Source organism: Chiroxiphia lanceolata, chromosome 27 (assembly GCF_009829145.1).
Source record: "Chiroxiphia lanceolata isolate bChiLan1 chromosome 27, bChiLan1.pri, whole genome shotgun sequence".
In the NCBI taxonomy this organism is placed as follows: Eukaryota; Metazoa; Chordata; class Aves; order Passeriformes; family Pipridae; genus Chiroxiphia; species Chiroxiphia lanceolata.
The window spans coordinates 5,718,937-5,732,971 of NC_045663.1; the positions used below are offsets into that span (position 1 = coordinate 5,718,937).

The 14,035-nt window shown below is 53.7% G+C and overlaps 1 protein-coding gene across 1 annotated transcript; it reads left to right on the forward strand.

Annotated features, from left to right (window-relative positions):
* The first annotated feature begins 600 nt into the window (after window positions 1–600).
* ACER1 (alkaline ceramidase 1) lies at window positions 601–11,358 on the forward strand. The gene is made up of 6 exons (XM_032712153.1): window positions 601–693; window positions 6,884–6,998; window positions 8,022–8,160; window positions 9,161–9,298; window positions 10,026–10,163; window positions 11,190–11,358. Exons 1-6 carry the CDS (start codon window positions 601–603, stop codon window positions 11,356–11,358), a joined length of 792 nt encoding a protein of 263 aa, XP_032568044.1.
* The last annotated feature ends 2,677 nt before the right edge of the window (window positions 11,359–14,035 follow it).

Sequence of the window (14,035 nt, forward strand, 5' to 3'; positions counted from 1 at the left end):
CAGGACTCCAGGAATACCCAGGGTCTGGGCTGGTGCTCCAGGACTGAGCTCCCACAAGGTGATAAGCTCCAGCCCTTGGGATGATGCTGAGGAACAGCTAAGAAGAACAGAGCCAACGAACACCAACTCCTGTGAAGTTGTCCACTCCCAAAAAGCAGCTCACAGCCTACAGAGAGCAGCGAAGTCCTCCTGGCAGCAAGGTCTGAGTCACAGAGAAAGTGAAGAGGAAGGAGAAGACGGGGTGACAAGGACTGGGTTGAGATGGGGACGCGTTGTGTGGCAGCAACAACACCTGAGGAGAGATGTTAATGCCATGGATGGGTGACCATCCCCAGGCTCAGAGTTCAAGGGCATTTTCCGGGGTGATTTTTAACTCCTGCGTCAGGAGGAGAGAGGAAATATTCTGCACTATGAAGTGTGATGGGAAGAGGATGAGTCCTTCATAGCTGGGTAAGATCCTGTGTTGAGCTGACTGGTGCCGGGTGAGGCACATTGGTGGGGTGAACGAGGGGCAGGGGGGCAGAGCGGGATCCTGCACTTCCCTTGGGGTCTGCAGCGCTAACCTGCTCCTCTCCCTTCCCTCCTGCAAGGTGCCCAAGGATGCCAAGCATATTTTCCTACCAGAGTGCTGAGGTGGATTGGTGTGAGGGCAACTTCGAGCGCTCAGCTGTGATTGCAGAGTACTACAACACCGTGAGTGTGGGATCATCCCAGGACAGGCTGGGGCTGCTTTGGGGACTCCAAATGGGATAGGACATCCTTTTTTTTCCTCCTGCTCACTCCTTTGAGCTTCCTGGTATTGGAGGGTGCTGGTATGGGGAATGTTTTTTGAGCTTCAGATAAATCGTGGGACTTTTATCGCTTACTCCCAAAACGTGCTGGGGCCAGGGGGACTCCTGGTATGTGTGGGGCTGACTCCTAGTGAGAAAAGTCTGGCAGCACCCAGATCTGTGAGATCCTGTTATACCAGTCCTGCAGCTCTCCTGCCAACTGGGGTAGGTCCCATACAGGGCTCATATATTCCAGCTAAATGTACAGGAGTGGCAAAATGAGAGGCAGCACTTCCATGAACCGTGTCAGGCAGGTTGGGAATCCGGAACTCAGCGCAGGGAAAGCTGATGCATGAGCCGGTTTCACCCCCTGTGATCCTTTATCAGTCAGGCTGTATCCAGTGCCAGTCCCTTGACTGCAGCCTGGCTGGAGCATCTGTATCTGCAGAGAACTTGGAGATAACCAGACTCTCCAAGCATGTCTCTCCCTCAGAGCAATTACAGGCTTGCAGGGGTGTGAGGCATGTGGATTTACAACCTTCCACAGGCCTTGTTTACAACTTTTAGCAACTACGGTGCAACACTAGAAGTTCTTGTTCTCATGGAAATGGCTCTTCCTCTTTTTTAAAAGCATTTCTTGCTTTTAATAAATTGCCTGTAATAAGGACAATTCCCTCTCCCAAGCCCTGCAGTTCCCCAGCTCTAATTGCCTACACAGAGTCTCAGAGGAGGAGGCTCAGGCTGTGTATGATCAGTGCTCTCTGAGACAGACAACAAAAAGCTGCCAGTCCAGATCAAATCCTGCTTCCCTCTGGCATCCAACTGGATGTGTTGTGCTGTTGCCTGGTTAGTGACGCTGTTGGATGGGCTCAGAGGTGCAAAGCAAGGTATAACTACCAAGGTGGTAAAGAAATCACTCAATACTGACATCAGCATCTCAAATAGACCAGATTGAACAGGGCTTGGAGAAACCTGGACTAGTAGGAGATGTCCCTGCCCATGGCAGGGGTTGGAATGAGATGATCTTTAAGGTCCCTTCCAACCCAAACCATTCCATGATTCTGTGATTCTAAACAGGGGTGCCAAAGGTCTCTACACTGGCAACACTAGAAAGGGACTGGTTTCCACAGACAGCAAGAAGACTGAAAGTGAAGTTTTTAGTCAGAATTCCTTCTGGGAGATAAATTTGCCTCATGTCCTAGTTCAGTACACAGTCAGCACTTTTCAAACGTGCCTTTGGAGCTGAGATTCCATTTTCACAAGGATCCTGATTTGCACCCAGACTGGCTAAGTGGCTCTGGATCCTTATCACGCCAATAAGTATCTTGGGAGCTCTTCAAAAGCACTTATGTGTCTGACTTCTCTGCTGGATACCAGCTGGTGTGGCCAGATGCAAAACTGTGTCACTCAGGACCCAAAGCCCTCTGATTCCCATAAAATATTAACTCTCAGCTGCCTGGGTTGTTTTGTGGCACAGGATTCTAAATTATGTGGCTATTCCTGACAATCCTACCAGGTGCCTTGTTCAGGATTGAGGTCCCTGCCAGCCACAACCATCCCCTATGTTTCCACACCACCTTTGAGGAACTGGGCTTGTTGGGATAGATTTTCACTGGGTGAGACTCAGACACAGCTTTCCTCCAGGACTGGAAAACCTCTTCAGTGCATGTTTCCACATAGATGCAAACTAGTGTGATACTGAGGAACAGAGACGTGGGAAGAGCAAACCCTGCAGGACTTTTTCCAGTGGTTGAACTTAGCAGGGTGCCTGTGCAGGTGGAGGGAACCAATTCTGCAGCCTCTATTTTAGGATGTGATTCCCAAACAGAGAAAGCAGCAGAGATCTAAACCTGCTGTGACAGCTGCCTGCACCAGGCTGGTGTGTGACCTCCTGTCCAGACAAGGGTTGACAAAGGAGCAAACCTCCAAAAAACTGCTGTTACCTGAGCATCTGACAAGAGCCTCAAGGCTGCACCATGCTCAGGGCCAGACCTTGTAACCAAAACCCGGCAGGAGCATCACTGTCATGGACATCACTCCTTCCCCAGCTGCACAGCCTGGCTGGCACTGCCTGGCTCTCCCCCCTTGCAGCAGCACAGGGACCCCTCTTCACACTCTGGGCTCCCTTGCAGAATCAGGCTCCTTGTGATGTGCCCCAAATGGGGGACAATAGAAATCTGAGCAAGTTCCACAGCTATCCCTGCTGGCTGGCAGCATCTTGCAGATCCCGCTGGGGCTCAGGGCACTATCCCAGATGTGGTCCTAACAGCCTGGATCTCCTCCTCTTCCCCTCTCCATTCATTTGTTCCCCGTACTCAGGTTTCTGCCTCTCTGCAGCGTTAGGGGCCTGTCCTGAGATAATTATATCAATATTGACTTCAGTGTCAATTTTCCAGAGTTTTAGAGGGAATTCCAGCCCAGAGGCTGGGAATCCAGCCAGCTCCTACCCAAGCCTGCTGGACCACTAAATCAGCAGGGCTTCCTCATGGAGCATCCTCTTCAATGTCTTCTTCCCAACCCTGCCTGGGGCTCCAGCAGGGCAGTTCTGTGCCAGCAGCTGTGCTGCTGGGAATTGCTCCTTACCAGCCACATTCTCTCAGGTCTGCTTGGCTTAGATGCTTTTTTATTAGAAATAAGCACCACGGGTATAAGAAAAGAGTGTAAACAATATCTTTAAGTACCTAATAATACATGGTGGCTCATGGCTGGATGCAGTTCAGCAATAAAGCCCTATTTATAGTGACTCAGTGACCCAGAAATTTATTGTCTTCTGGCTGCTCAAAGGAGAACACTATTGTGCTCTAGAAGGGTCATCAGTCAGGGACTTGTCTTTTTGCCCTCATTTCTTTGCTGAAATGACTGATTCAGGATGTTGATAATGACACTCACATCCTCAGCAGTGTCTCTGCAGCAGCAGGAGCTCTGACACTGCTGTATATCCAGAACTCCTGGATGCTTCATGGATTGGTGGGATAAGTTCAGCTTACCCCAGGTTACCCTCAGGTTACCCAGATCCACCCAGAGCAGGACTTACTGTCAGTGTGTCAGGGCTAATCCCATGGCAGCACAGCCACATCACCCTCTTGCCTGCCCAGAAAGTCATGTGCAGAACCAACTCCCCCCAACAGCTGTCTCCTACCCCGAAGCGCCGGCAGGACACTGTGATGGCAGAACATGCAGCCTCCTCCTCTGCTACACAGGTCTGGCTGTTGGGAACTTGCTGCACAGGTCTGGAGAGCCTTGGAGATGTTCACTCCTGTCCTTGACCCTGTGGGCTCCTCTGGAAACTCACTCAAAGCTGGTTCTCTGGCCTTTGAGTGAGTGAACTCTGCAGCGAATCCTGCAGAAATCTTCCACTACAAAAAATTCCTGGCTGGAGTAAGGACTAGCACAGGTCTTAGCTGCCATTGCACTGTTGCTGTCCTCAAACCAGTATCTGCTGCCCCAATCCTTACCAGAGGATGGACTCCCCTTGTCATGGATGGAGATGCAAAGAGGTTCCCTGTGGGTCTCTCCCTCCATCCCAGGGATCCCTCCAGCATGTCCTGCCCTGATGCAATCAGGAGCTGGTCTCACCCTGTCATGGATGAAGGTTCTCTGCAGGTCTCTCCCTCCATCTCAGGCTGGAGCTGCAAAAGCCTGGGATCTTCCTGATGATCCTACTAACGCACCAGGATTAGAGCCATCTTGCTGATCCCAATCTAGTTTCTCTCCTAGTGAAAGAAGCAAATGCCAGGCTAGGTGGGCACCTGGGGCAGTCACTCACCCTTGTTAGGGAGTGGGACACAGCGGTGAGCTCACACAGTGAGCCCACAGGGCTGAGTGGCTCTCCCATGTGCAATCACACCTCAGCTCCACCACCACTCTCTTATCTCCCCAGCATCCCGGCAGAGGGAGCTGGTGCCTCCCGGCAGGTACCACCCAGACAGGTATAAAGAGAAGCTGTGCTGGGGGGTCTCAGAGTGAGCAGAAATTCTGGAAAAACTTCTAGTAGGAGTACGGGGAGTAAAACCCTCCTAACCACATTTGAGACAGAGCTTGCCACATCCTAGAGGGAAGACAGAAGTCAGCATTTACAAATCAGGGCTGGGATCCCACGAGTGATGAAAACCCATGTCCCCCACAGGGGTAGGAGCTCTTCCCTAATCTCAGAGCTTGGCTGCTCTGCAAGGAATCACTCTTATCTTCCTGACCCTGTTGGCACGGCTCCCCTGATTATCCCTCCCCTCTGAAATCTGATCTTGCACATCATGTCCTGAATTAATGAAGTGATAACGCCACCATCATGTAATTAATGACACTGTTGCAATGCCCACTGCAGCACACAGATCCAGACCTCTCCATACACAATCCCAGCCTCCCACGTTTCCTCACGATGTCGTGCATGCTGGCACTTGCACACTGCTGCCTTTTCTCTGAGCGTTTTCCCTCTCTTTGCTATCCCTGCTTGTCTTCCCCAAGCCTCTTTAATCATTTCACAGGAAAAAGAAATGTTTGACACGCGGTTGTTACTGTAACACACGGTTGTCTGGTTTCTTGATCATTTCAGAGCAGTTTGACCTCAAGTGTGCAAGTGGGAGCAGCACTTCTTTTTTCATAGCTGGAATGGGAATAGGCCTGGATTTGGCTCTAAGCACCTATGGAAAAACAATACATTTGGCCTGAGAATTGCTGTTAATGGGAGCATGAACTCGTTTCATGGAAACCTTAGTGAAAATCAAGATAAATCTCTGATGTTTAAGGGAATTGAGACCTTACATTAGGCGTGAATTGTGTTTCCCTCTGGAATACCAGAGGGTGTGTTTCAGATAGATGACAATATCCCTGTGATTTGCAGCCCTGTTACCACAGAGATCCCAGGGGACCTCACTAGCCAAGTGCAGATTTTGCAGTTTACCTCGTGCTGCTGAGAGGGGAAGACTCTGGGCTGTGGATGTCACATTCCAGGCGTGGGGTCTGGGTCAGCATCTAGCTGGGAGATGAAAGGATTGTCAGGCTGAGATAAAACTCAGGCTGGTTGTTCGCCAAATGGCTCCAAAGAGCTGCCTGGCAGGTAAACACAGCACCACAGTCCCAACATTTCATAAGCAAGAGGGATTTTCCCTGGGGAGGTCCCAGTGATATCCCTTTCCTGAGTTTGCAGAGTCAGGCGAAAAATCCAGAGTAAGAATCCACAGAGGGTAATTAGTGCAGACTTCGTTGCCCTATTGCTGCAGGATGGAGTGGGCCTGACCCGGCAGACAGGGCCAGGTTTTGGGCACTTGCTGCTGCTCCCCAGCTCCCACATTTTGCCCATCAGCATCTCCACTCTCCAAAGCACTGGCACCTTCAACCAGTCCAGCACTGTCCCCTCCTCCCCAGACAAATCAAAGTCTGTCCATGAAGGAATTTTGCAGAGTTGGAAATCAAGGCAGAATAATTCCACTGTGTTCATTTGCCAGGTGTGTTTAAAAGAGGCTTATGACCTCATGTAATTACTAGTGTCCAGAACACCTCCCCCCTGCAGGCCAGGTGGCTTCACACATGACACCACAGGATGTCACCTCAATCCTGCCTGTTCCCACCTACCCACGTCCTGCTTGTCCTGCCACTCTCCACCACAGCCACTCCCAGTTAAGGATGTTTTGCTGATCGTGGCTTGCTGTGGTAGCTGAGCTCCTCACACCCTCCCAGCCCCTCACAGGGGACTCACAGCTGGCTGGAAGGGTCAGGAGCCACCCAGGGAGCTCCTGGCAGGTCTGGGTTGACAGGAGGTGGTTGCAAACAGAGGAGTTTGGCATCTTGCTTGAAGACACTGGGCAGCTGAAGATAAACCATCACCCAAGAGGGACAAACCAGCTCACCCTGGGCTTGCTGTCCCCAGAGGTGCCTGCAGGGAGAGCACAGGTGTCTGCAGCCACTGTTGTCACAGCAATAGCTGTCTTTCCAGTTCCAGCCTCCCTTCTGGAGAAACGCCTCTGCCTTCTCCCTGTGCCAAGGGCAATCCCTGCTTCCACGCCACACTTCCCACTAGAGATCAGCATCCTCTTCACACACGGAGATGTTGAGGCATGTGGTGGGATGGGACTCGCCCAAGGTCGTGCAATAAACTGGATATGGCTCTTGTTTTCCAGATCAGCAATGTGAGCTTCTTTGTGCTCTCTCCTGCCCTGCTCTACCTGAACCGGCAGTACTGTCAGCACCGTGCCATGCCCTTGTACTTCATCTCGGGCCTCCTCATCCTCGTAGGTGGGTGCCAAGGCTGTGGGAAGACCAGACAGGTTGCCAGAGTACCCAACATGATACCCTGGGATGTTCTCAGTGGCCAAAGCACAGGGGAAAGCTGTGGTGGGGAACTGAACAGCCATTTCTGTTTGAAGCCCTGCAGGTTGTGGTTCCTGCACCTTCCAGCCCAGTAAATCCCCAGGGTGCTGAGTGTGTGGGCTCCCCCACACATCCCCCACACCGAGGCCCATTCACAGAATCACAGAATGGTTGGAGTTGGAAGGGACCTCTGGTCTGGAGACCTTCCTGGAGAAGAGAAGGCTCAGCAGAGACCTTCTCACTCTCTACAACTCCCTGACAGGAGGGGGGACCCAGGGGGGATAGGGCTCTGCTCCCAGGTAACCAGCAGTAGAACAAGAGGGCATGGTTTTAAGCTGAGCCAGGGGAGGTTTAGGTTGGACATCAGGAAGAAATTCTTCTCAGAGGGAGTGATCAGCCACTGGAAGGGGCTGCCCAGGGAGGGGGTGGAGTCACCATCCCTGGGGGTGTTTAAGGACAGACTGGACATGGCATCAGTGCCATGGTCTGGATGACGAGGTGGTGTTGGATCATGGGTTGGACTCCATGATCTCAGAGGTGTTTTCCAACCTGGTTGGTTCTCTGATTCTGTGAGACCATTCAGTCCAACCACCCTGCCCAGGCAGGATCACCTGGAGCAGGTGACACAGGAATGCATCCAGGTGGGTTTGGAATGTCTCCAAAGAGAGAGATCCCGCACCCTCCCCGGGGAGCTGTTCCAGTGCTCTGTCATCCTCCATGGAAAGAAGTTCTTCCTCATGTTGAGGTGGAACACCTTGTGTTTTAGTTTATGCCCATGACTCCTTGTCCTGTCATTGGGCATTACTGAAAAGAGTCTAGTACCATCTTCTTGACACCCTGCTCTTCAGGAACCCTGCCTTTAGGAATGGCCCCCAAGAACTTCCCAGGCCGGACAGGCTTGTGAGAGGATGGAACTTTGCTGACTAAAACTGTCCTTGTTCCTTGCAGGCATCTTCTCCACATACTTTCATATGACCCTGAGCTATGTGGGACAACTCCTGGATGAGCTCTCCATCCTCTGGACGCTGGCTGTGGCATATTCCTTCTGGTACCCCCAGGTTTACTTCCCCAAGTTCATCAAGACCAGGTGTGACTCAGAGGGACACGGGGTGCAGGCTCTGAGGGGAGGGATGGGACACTGACATCGAGGGGTGTGACCCCCTCAGGTCCCCTGCAAGGGGTCAGCACTGAGGTCACTGAATTGGCTTTGGGACCAGACCCTCCATCACTTGGTGCTGACAGAGGAAGAGTCAAAACCCTCCGACGGGAAGGGCTGTGCTGGGCTCCTCTCGGCTGGAGCTGGCTGTGTTTGCAAAGCTGCAGAGGAGAATTTCAAAATTAATTAGGAAATTAAATGTTCCTGAGCATTAACATTCAATTACCTGTTGCTGTCAAACTGTTCCAGCATCCTCTGTCATCCACAGAGAGCTTTCCCCGAAGGTTGAGGGGGTTTCCCATAGGACAAACTAGTCCAAGTTACACCCCTCCTTTCAAGGTTTAGCAGGAGGGCTGGCTGGGCTGGAGGAGCTCAGCAGAGAGGATGGGGATACTGGGTGAGCATGGACCAGCAGAAATGGGAACCCAGCAGGGCTTTGCTCAAAGGATAGTCCCATCCTGGCTGGAGCCCCATGAGCCAGCCCAGCTAGAAACCTTGCAAAGGCCTGCTCCAAGTCTGCTCTTCCCATACCAAAGGAGGTCACCAGGAGTTCACTGTGGAGACATGGCTGGGGGAGAGCGGAAGGGACTTGGGAAGGGATTTGCATGTGAAAGGCCCCTCTGAGCCCTATTGTTGTTCAGTCAGCCCAAATTGGCCTGTTTGCACAGCTCTGGTGGACTCCTGCCTTGCAGCCCTTCCCTGTGCAGAGCTCCTCATGCCTTTGCCTCATCCCTGGCATCACCATGAAAGTGCTCGAGCTGCTTCCTGGGCTGTGCCCTCCACTCTGTCGCTCTGTCATGGACTAACTGGGAGGTTGATACCTCAGCCTTCCTGCCAGGACTGCACAGAGACTGAGCACGACCTCTCCCCTCCTCATCCTTCCCTCCCGTGAACCCTGGGGGCACTGACACTCACTCCCATCTCCCTTTAGGAGGCATTTCTACTGGCTGACTGGGATCACCACCGTGATCAGCACCTTGATGTCTTTCGTCAAACCCACCCTCAATGCCTATGCGCTCAACTGCATCGCCTTCCACCTGCTGTACCTGACCTGGCGTGAGCTCAAAAAGTAAGGAGGGGGCTGACAGGGGTTATCTGCAGCTCCATTCGTGCTTCTGGTGGGGAGTGACTCTGTCCACAAGAGTGAATTGAGACCAAGTCTTCATCAGCCACATGTACTGTCAGCTCTCCAAAGAATTTGGGCAGCCTGGGAGGGACCAGGAGGAGGAACAGGCAGGACTGTGGGCGGTAGGGTACAAGAAGGCCATGAAGAATGGGGACAATCCACGGGACAATCTTATCTGAAGAGACTGCCCAGGGCAGCAGTGGAGTCACCATCCCTGGAAGTGTTCCAAAAATGTGTGAATGTGGCACTTGAGGACATGGTTTAGTGGTGAACATGGTGGTGGTGCTGGGTTGATGACTGGACTTGATGATCTTAAAGGTCTGCTCCAACCTTAATGATTCTATGATTCTCCTCCTCAGCTGCCATCTCTGCAGCTCTTTCCCCTTCATGGAGCATTTGGGAACCAGAGTGTGGCTGGGAGAACCCGCCGGGGCCTGGGGAGAAGACAGGAGTGCCTTGGCATCTCCAAGCATCATCCTCACACATAGAGAGTCAGAATCCCTCTCTCCAGAGGCACACTTCTCCAGTTCTTGTGGTCTTAGGAATACTCTCCAGAAGGAACTCACTGGGGTTTGCAGTGTTGCATGTGCAGGCAGGAACCAGCCCTCTTTGAAACTCACTTTCCTTCTAGCATGATGCTCTGCTCCCTCTCCCTCACTGTGTCTTCCAGGTGCAACGACAAACGGGTTCACCGGATGGCCGCGGTCATGGTGATGTGGTGGGTCCTGGCCATCACCAGCTGGATCAGTGACCGGTGGCTTTGTTGGCTCTGGCAGGCCATCAACTTCCCCTACTTCCACAGCTTCTGGTAAGGGCTCCTAGGACCCCAGCCCGCACCTTTCAAGGGCAGAAGGGTCACAGCTACAGAGAAATGGCAACAGGGATGAGAGGCTCTGCATTTCTGCCCAAGCCTCTCTCCCTTTCCTGTCACTATTGATGCTGCTCCTCACCCTGGCTCCAGCCCAAGGATTCAGCCCCAACCATTGCTTAATATCCCTTTCCTACTCCGCACCAGCCAAACACTGTTTTGCAAGTGAAATTGTTCCAGCAGTCCCTCCAGGTGAGCAGTTGGCTCTCCAAGGGCTGCAGCTGCTCCCAGGGTGCTGCGTGAAGTGCAACCTTCTTGCAGTTATTTTAACAGCCAAACTGAAAGGCAGAGATTTGCTTGGACACATTTTAGAGCCTGCCTAAGTGTGGCACACTCAGATGCACCTTCACAAAGCACAGGGATGGCTGGGAGAGACACCCGGGCCAAGCCAGGCAAGGGGGAATGGGTGGTTTGGGGTTTCAGCCCCCTATGTCACCCCATAGAATCACAGAATCAACCAGATTGGAAAAGACCTCTGAGATCATGGAGTCCAGCCCTTGATCCAACCCTGCCATGGTTCCCAGACCATGGCACTGATGCCACGTCCAGTCTGTCCTTAAACACCTCCAGGGACAGTGACTCCATCCCCTCCCTGGGCAGCCCATTCCAATGTCTCTGTAAAAATTTCTTTCTAATATCCAACCTAGACCTCCCCTGGCACAGCTTAAGACTGTGCCCTCTTGTCCTACTGCTGGTTGTCTGGGGGAAGAGACCAACTCCCACCTGGCTACAACCTCCTTTCATCCATCTCCGTCCTCTCCTCGCTCCAGCTCACAGAGCTCTGATAGGATTTCCCCACAGGCACAAACCCCATCAGCAGGACCCACACTCCCTGCAGCCTTTGTGCACCAGAAGACTGGGACCTTCCCCTGCCACTCCTTTACCCCTTGACTACAGTCTTAAGGTGACCATGCCAGCAGATGGGAGTTATCCCTGTCCAACACATCTCTTTGGTTTCCCTGCCAGGCACGTGCTGATAGCCCTGTCCCTGCTGTACTGCTGCCCTCTAGTCATCTACTTCGATGTCAACTACGAGATGCCATCCTTCAAGCCCAAGCTTGAATACTGGCCCAGTGACTCATGGCCTGTCGTGGTGCCCTATGTCACCCTGGAGGAACCCCACAAGCAGTGCTAGAGCCAGTCGCCCCCAGGCATCCCTCGGGCATGGGGTGTGTGTGATGCACACATGGGGAACAACTCGGCTGTGCCGCCTGTTCCTCGGATCAGGGCAATGTGGAAGCAGCTGAGGCCTCATGATGTTGGGCATGAAGCAGGGTGGGAACCCACAGATGCCTTGGAAGACTGCCCAGAGAGCCAGAGATCTCCTCCAGCAGATCCCTACTGAGGTGGGGAGGGAGATGGGGCTTCTTCTGTGCCCTCTCGTTAGTCAAGCACCAGCACCTCTTGCTGACAAGGGCACAGCAGAGAACACTGAAGCCAAACTGGTGACAGCTGGGTTTGTTGGGGCTGCTCTAATTATTATTATTAACTCTATTTATTGATGTATGTTGTCTTGCTCAGGAGAGCTGTGCATTAAAGCTGTGGACACTGACTTACACTGCGCCCCTTTCTTGCCCCTGACTACACCACACTCTGTTATCTGTCAGTCATTCCCACAGACAGGGCAGCCAAAGCTCTCTCTGACCTAGGGAGGGCTGTTTATAAAGAGAAATCCTCCTGGGTGACAGCTCAAAGGAGTTTCTGCTGGCGCAAGTTCCTGGTTGCTCTACACCTTTCTCAATCCCCGATGTCCTTGTTCCTCCCGAGCTCTGACAACCTCCAATGGCCACTTGGAGATTCTTCTGCTTGCTGGAAGGGCTGGCTGGGGGCAGGGTGAGGTGAGGAGCCAGGATGGTCAGAGCTGGTCAAGGGAGGTGACTGTCACACTCTGCTCTGCACTGGGGCGGCCTCACCTCAAGTCCTGGGGCAGTTTGGGTGCCACAATATAAGAAGAACCAAAAGCTGTTGGGGAGAGTCCAAAGGAGGGACACAGAGGTGGGCAGGGTCTGAGGAGCAGCTGAGGGCACTCGGCTGGTTCAGCTGGAGCAGAGGAGACTGAGGGGAGACTCCTCGGGGGCTGTAGCTCCTGCCCAGGGGAGGCGGAGGGGCAGGGACTGAGCTCTGCTCTGGGACCAGGGACAGGACCCAGGGAACGGCTTGAGCTGTGCCAGGGAGGTTGGGGTGGATCTCAGGGAAAGGTTCTTCCCCCAGAGGGTGCTGGGGCACTGCCCAGGCTCCCCAGGGCAGTGGGCATGGCCCCAAGGCTGCCAGAGCTCCAGAGGGACAGGGTGGGATTGTTGGGGTATCTGTGCAGGGCCAGGAGACTGATGACCCATGTGGGTCCTTTCCAACTCAGGATATTCTGTGATTCAATAATTCTGTGACATTAGATAGAAATGTCATTACCTTTACAAGAACAAAGAGATGCAGACCCTCAGAGACAGACCCCTGCTGTGCTTTCCAGGTTGTCCCCATAGTTGCCCTTACAGCCACAGGACACACTCTTGCTTTCCAAGCCTTGCTGCTTACAGTGATGAGCTGAAGCCATGTTGTGGGTCTGGGTCCTTGCCCAGCCTGCAGGGACAATCTCTGGAGCCCACCAAGGCAGGCAGGGTGGCTGAGGTTGGCTCCCTGCAACACAGGCACAACAATGTAATGTCACTGCAGGGACCACGGGCTTTGGGGCCCCTGCGAGTAAAGCAAAAGCAGGAGCACTCTGGGTTTTACCTCTGAGGCAGAAGGTGGTGCCTCTGGTTACCTCTGAGGCAGTGCCTGTGCTGTGGTCCTCCTGTGGCCATGGCTGCCGCGTGGGTGCCTCTGCAATGGTCCCCAGGGCCACTAGATGGCAAATTTGGCTCATGAACCCCGAGCAGTGTTTCACGCTGGGAAAGGGATGCCCTGCCACAAACTGGACCCCCAGGCCCGGTCTCCTTGCCCTCTCCATCCCCTGGCAGGATTAGACACCTGTCTGCCAGCACGGCCACTCTTGAGACACCCGCACAAGGTGCAGAGCAAGGGCTACTCGGATCTCCAGCCTCTGTGTGCCCTTGTCTGCCCATGCCAGTGCCCGTCTCCTCCTCCCGTTCGCCTCTTTGTCTCCCCTGTGTGCCACCACTCATCACTCCGTCTCCCTTTCGCTGACCCTCCCCGTTTCTCTCCCTCTTGCTCTCCCCCCTCCTCGCTCCTTCCCCAGCCCATCACATTCTTCCACAGCCTATTAATAACTTCTGGGCAATTGCACTGGGTCCCCACTGGGTTCGGCCCCTCCGCCGCCGCTGCCCCGCGCAGCCACTGAGCGCGTCGGCAGCAAGTTCAAAAGTGCAGCGGGGCTTTCACAGCCCCTCGCCCCGTCAGGGGGTGGAGGAGGCCGCTCGCGAAAGAAAAGGCTGCGTTGCCAGGGAGCCTGGCACAGGAAAAGGGGGTCACCTTCACCTCCGGCAGGACCCACGGAGATGGACAGGCGCCAGCAGCCCCGCGGGCTGGAGATGCTGAGAACGGCGGATGGATGAAGGCTGGGCTGTGGGCGACCAAGGGCTAATTGGCCACCTCCGGCCACCGAGCCGATGTGATGCTCGATCCAGTGGCAAAATCCCCTGTGCAATATGGAAATAAGGGAGGTGTCCCGGGCGCTGCTGCCTGGAGAACAATGTTGCTGCAGTTGAGTGACTGTAACAGGCCCCGATGACAGCCGGGGCCGCGTTAAAAATGCCTATTCAAGCAGATCAAGACATTGAGAGGCCTCGTGGGGATCTGAAACCCTCAGGGATTTCTGGATGAGGCAGAAGCTGAATCCCCAAGCCCTGGGAACCTGG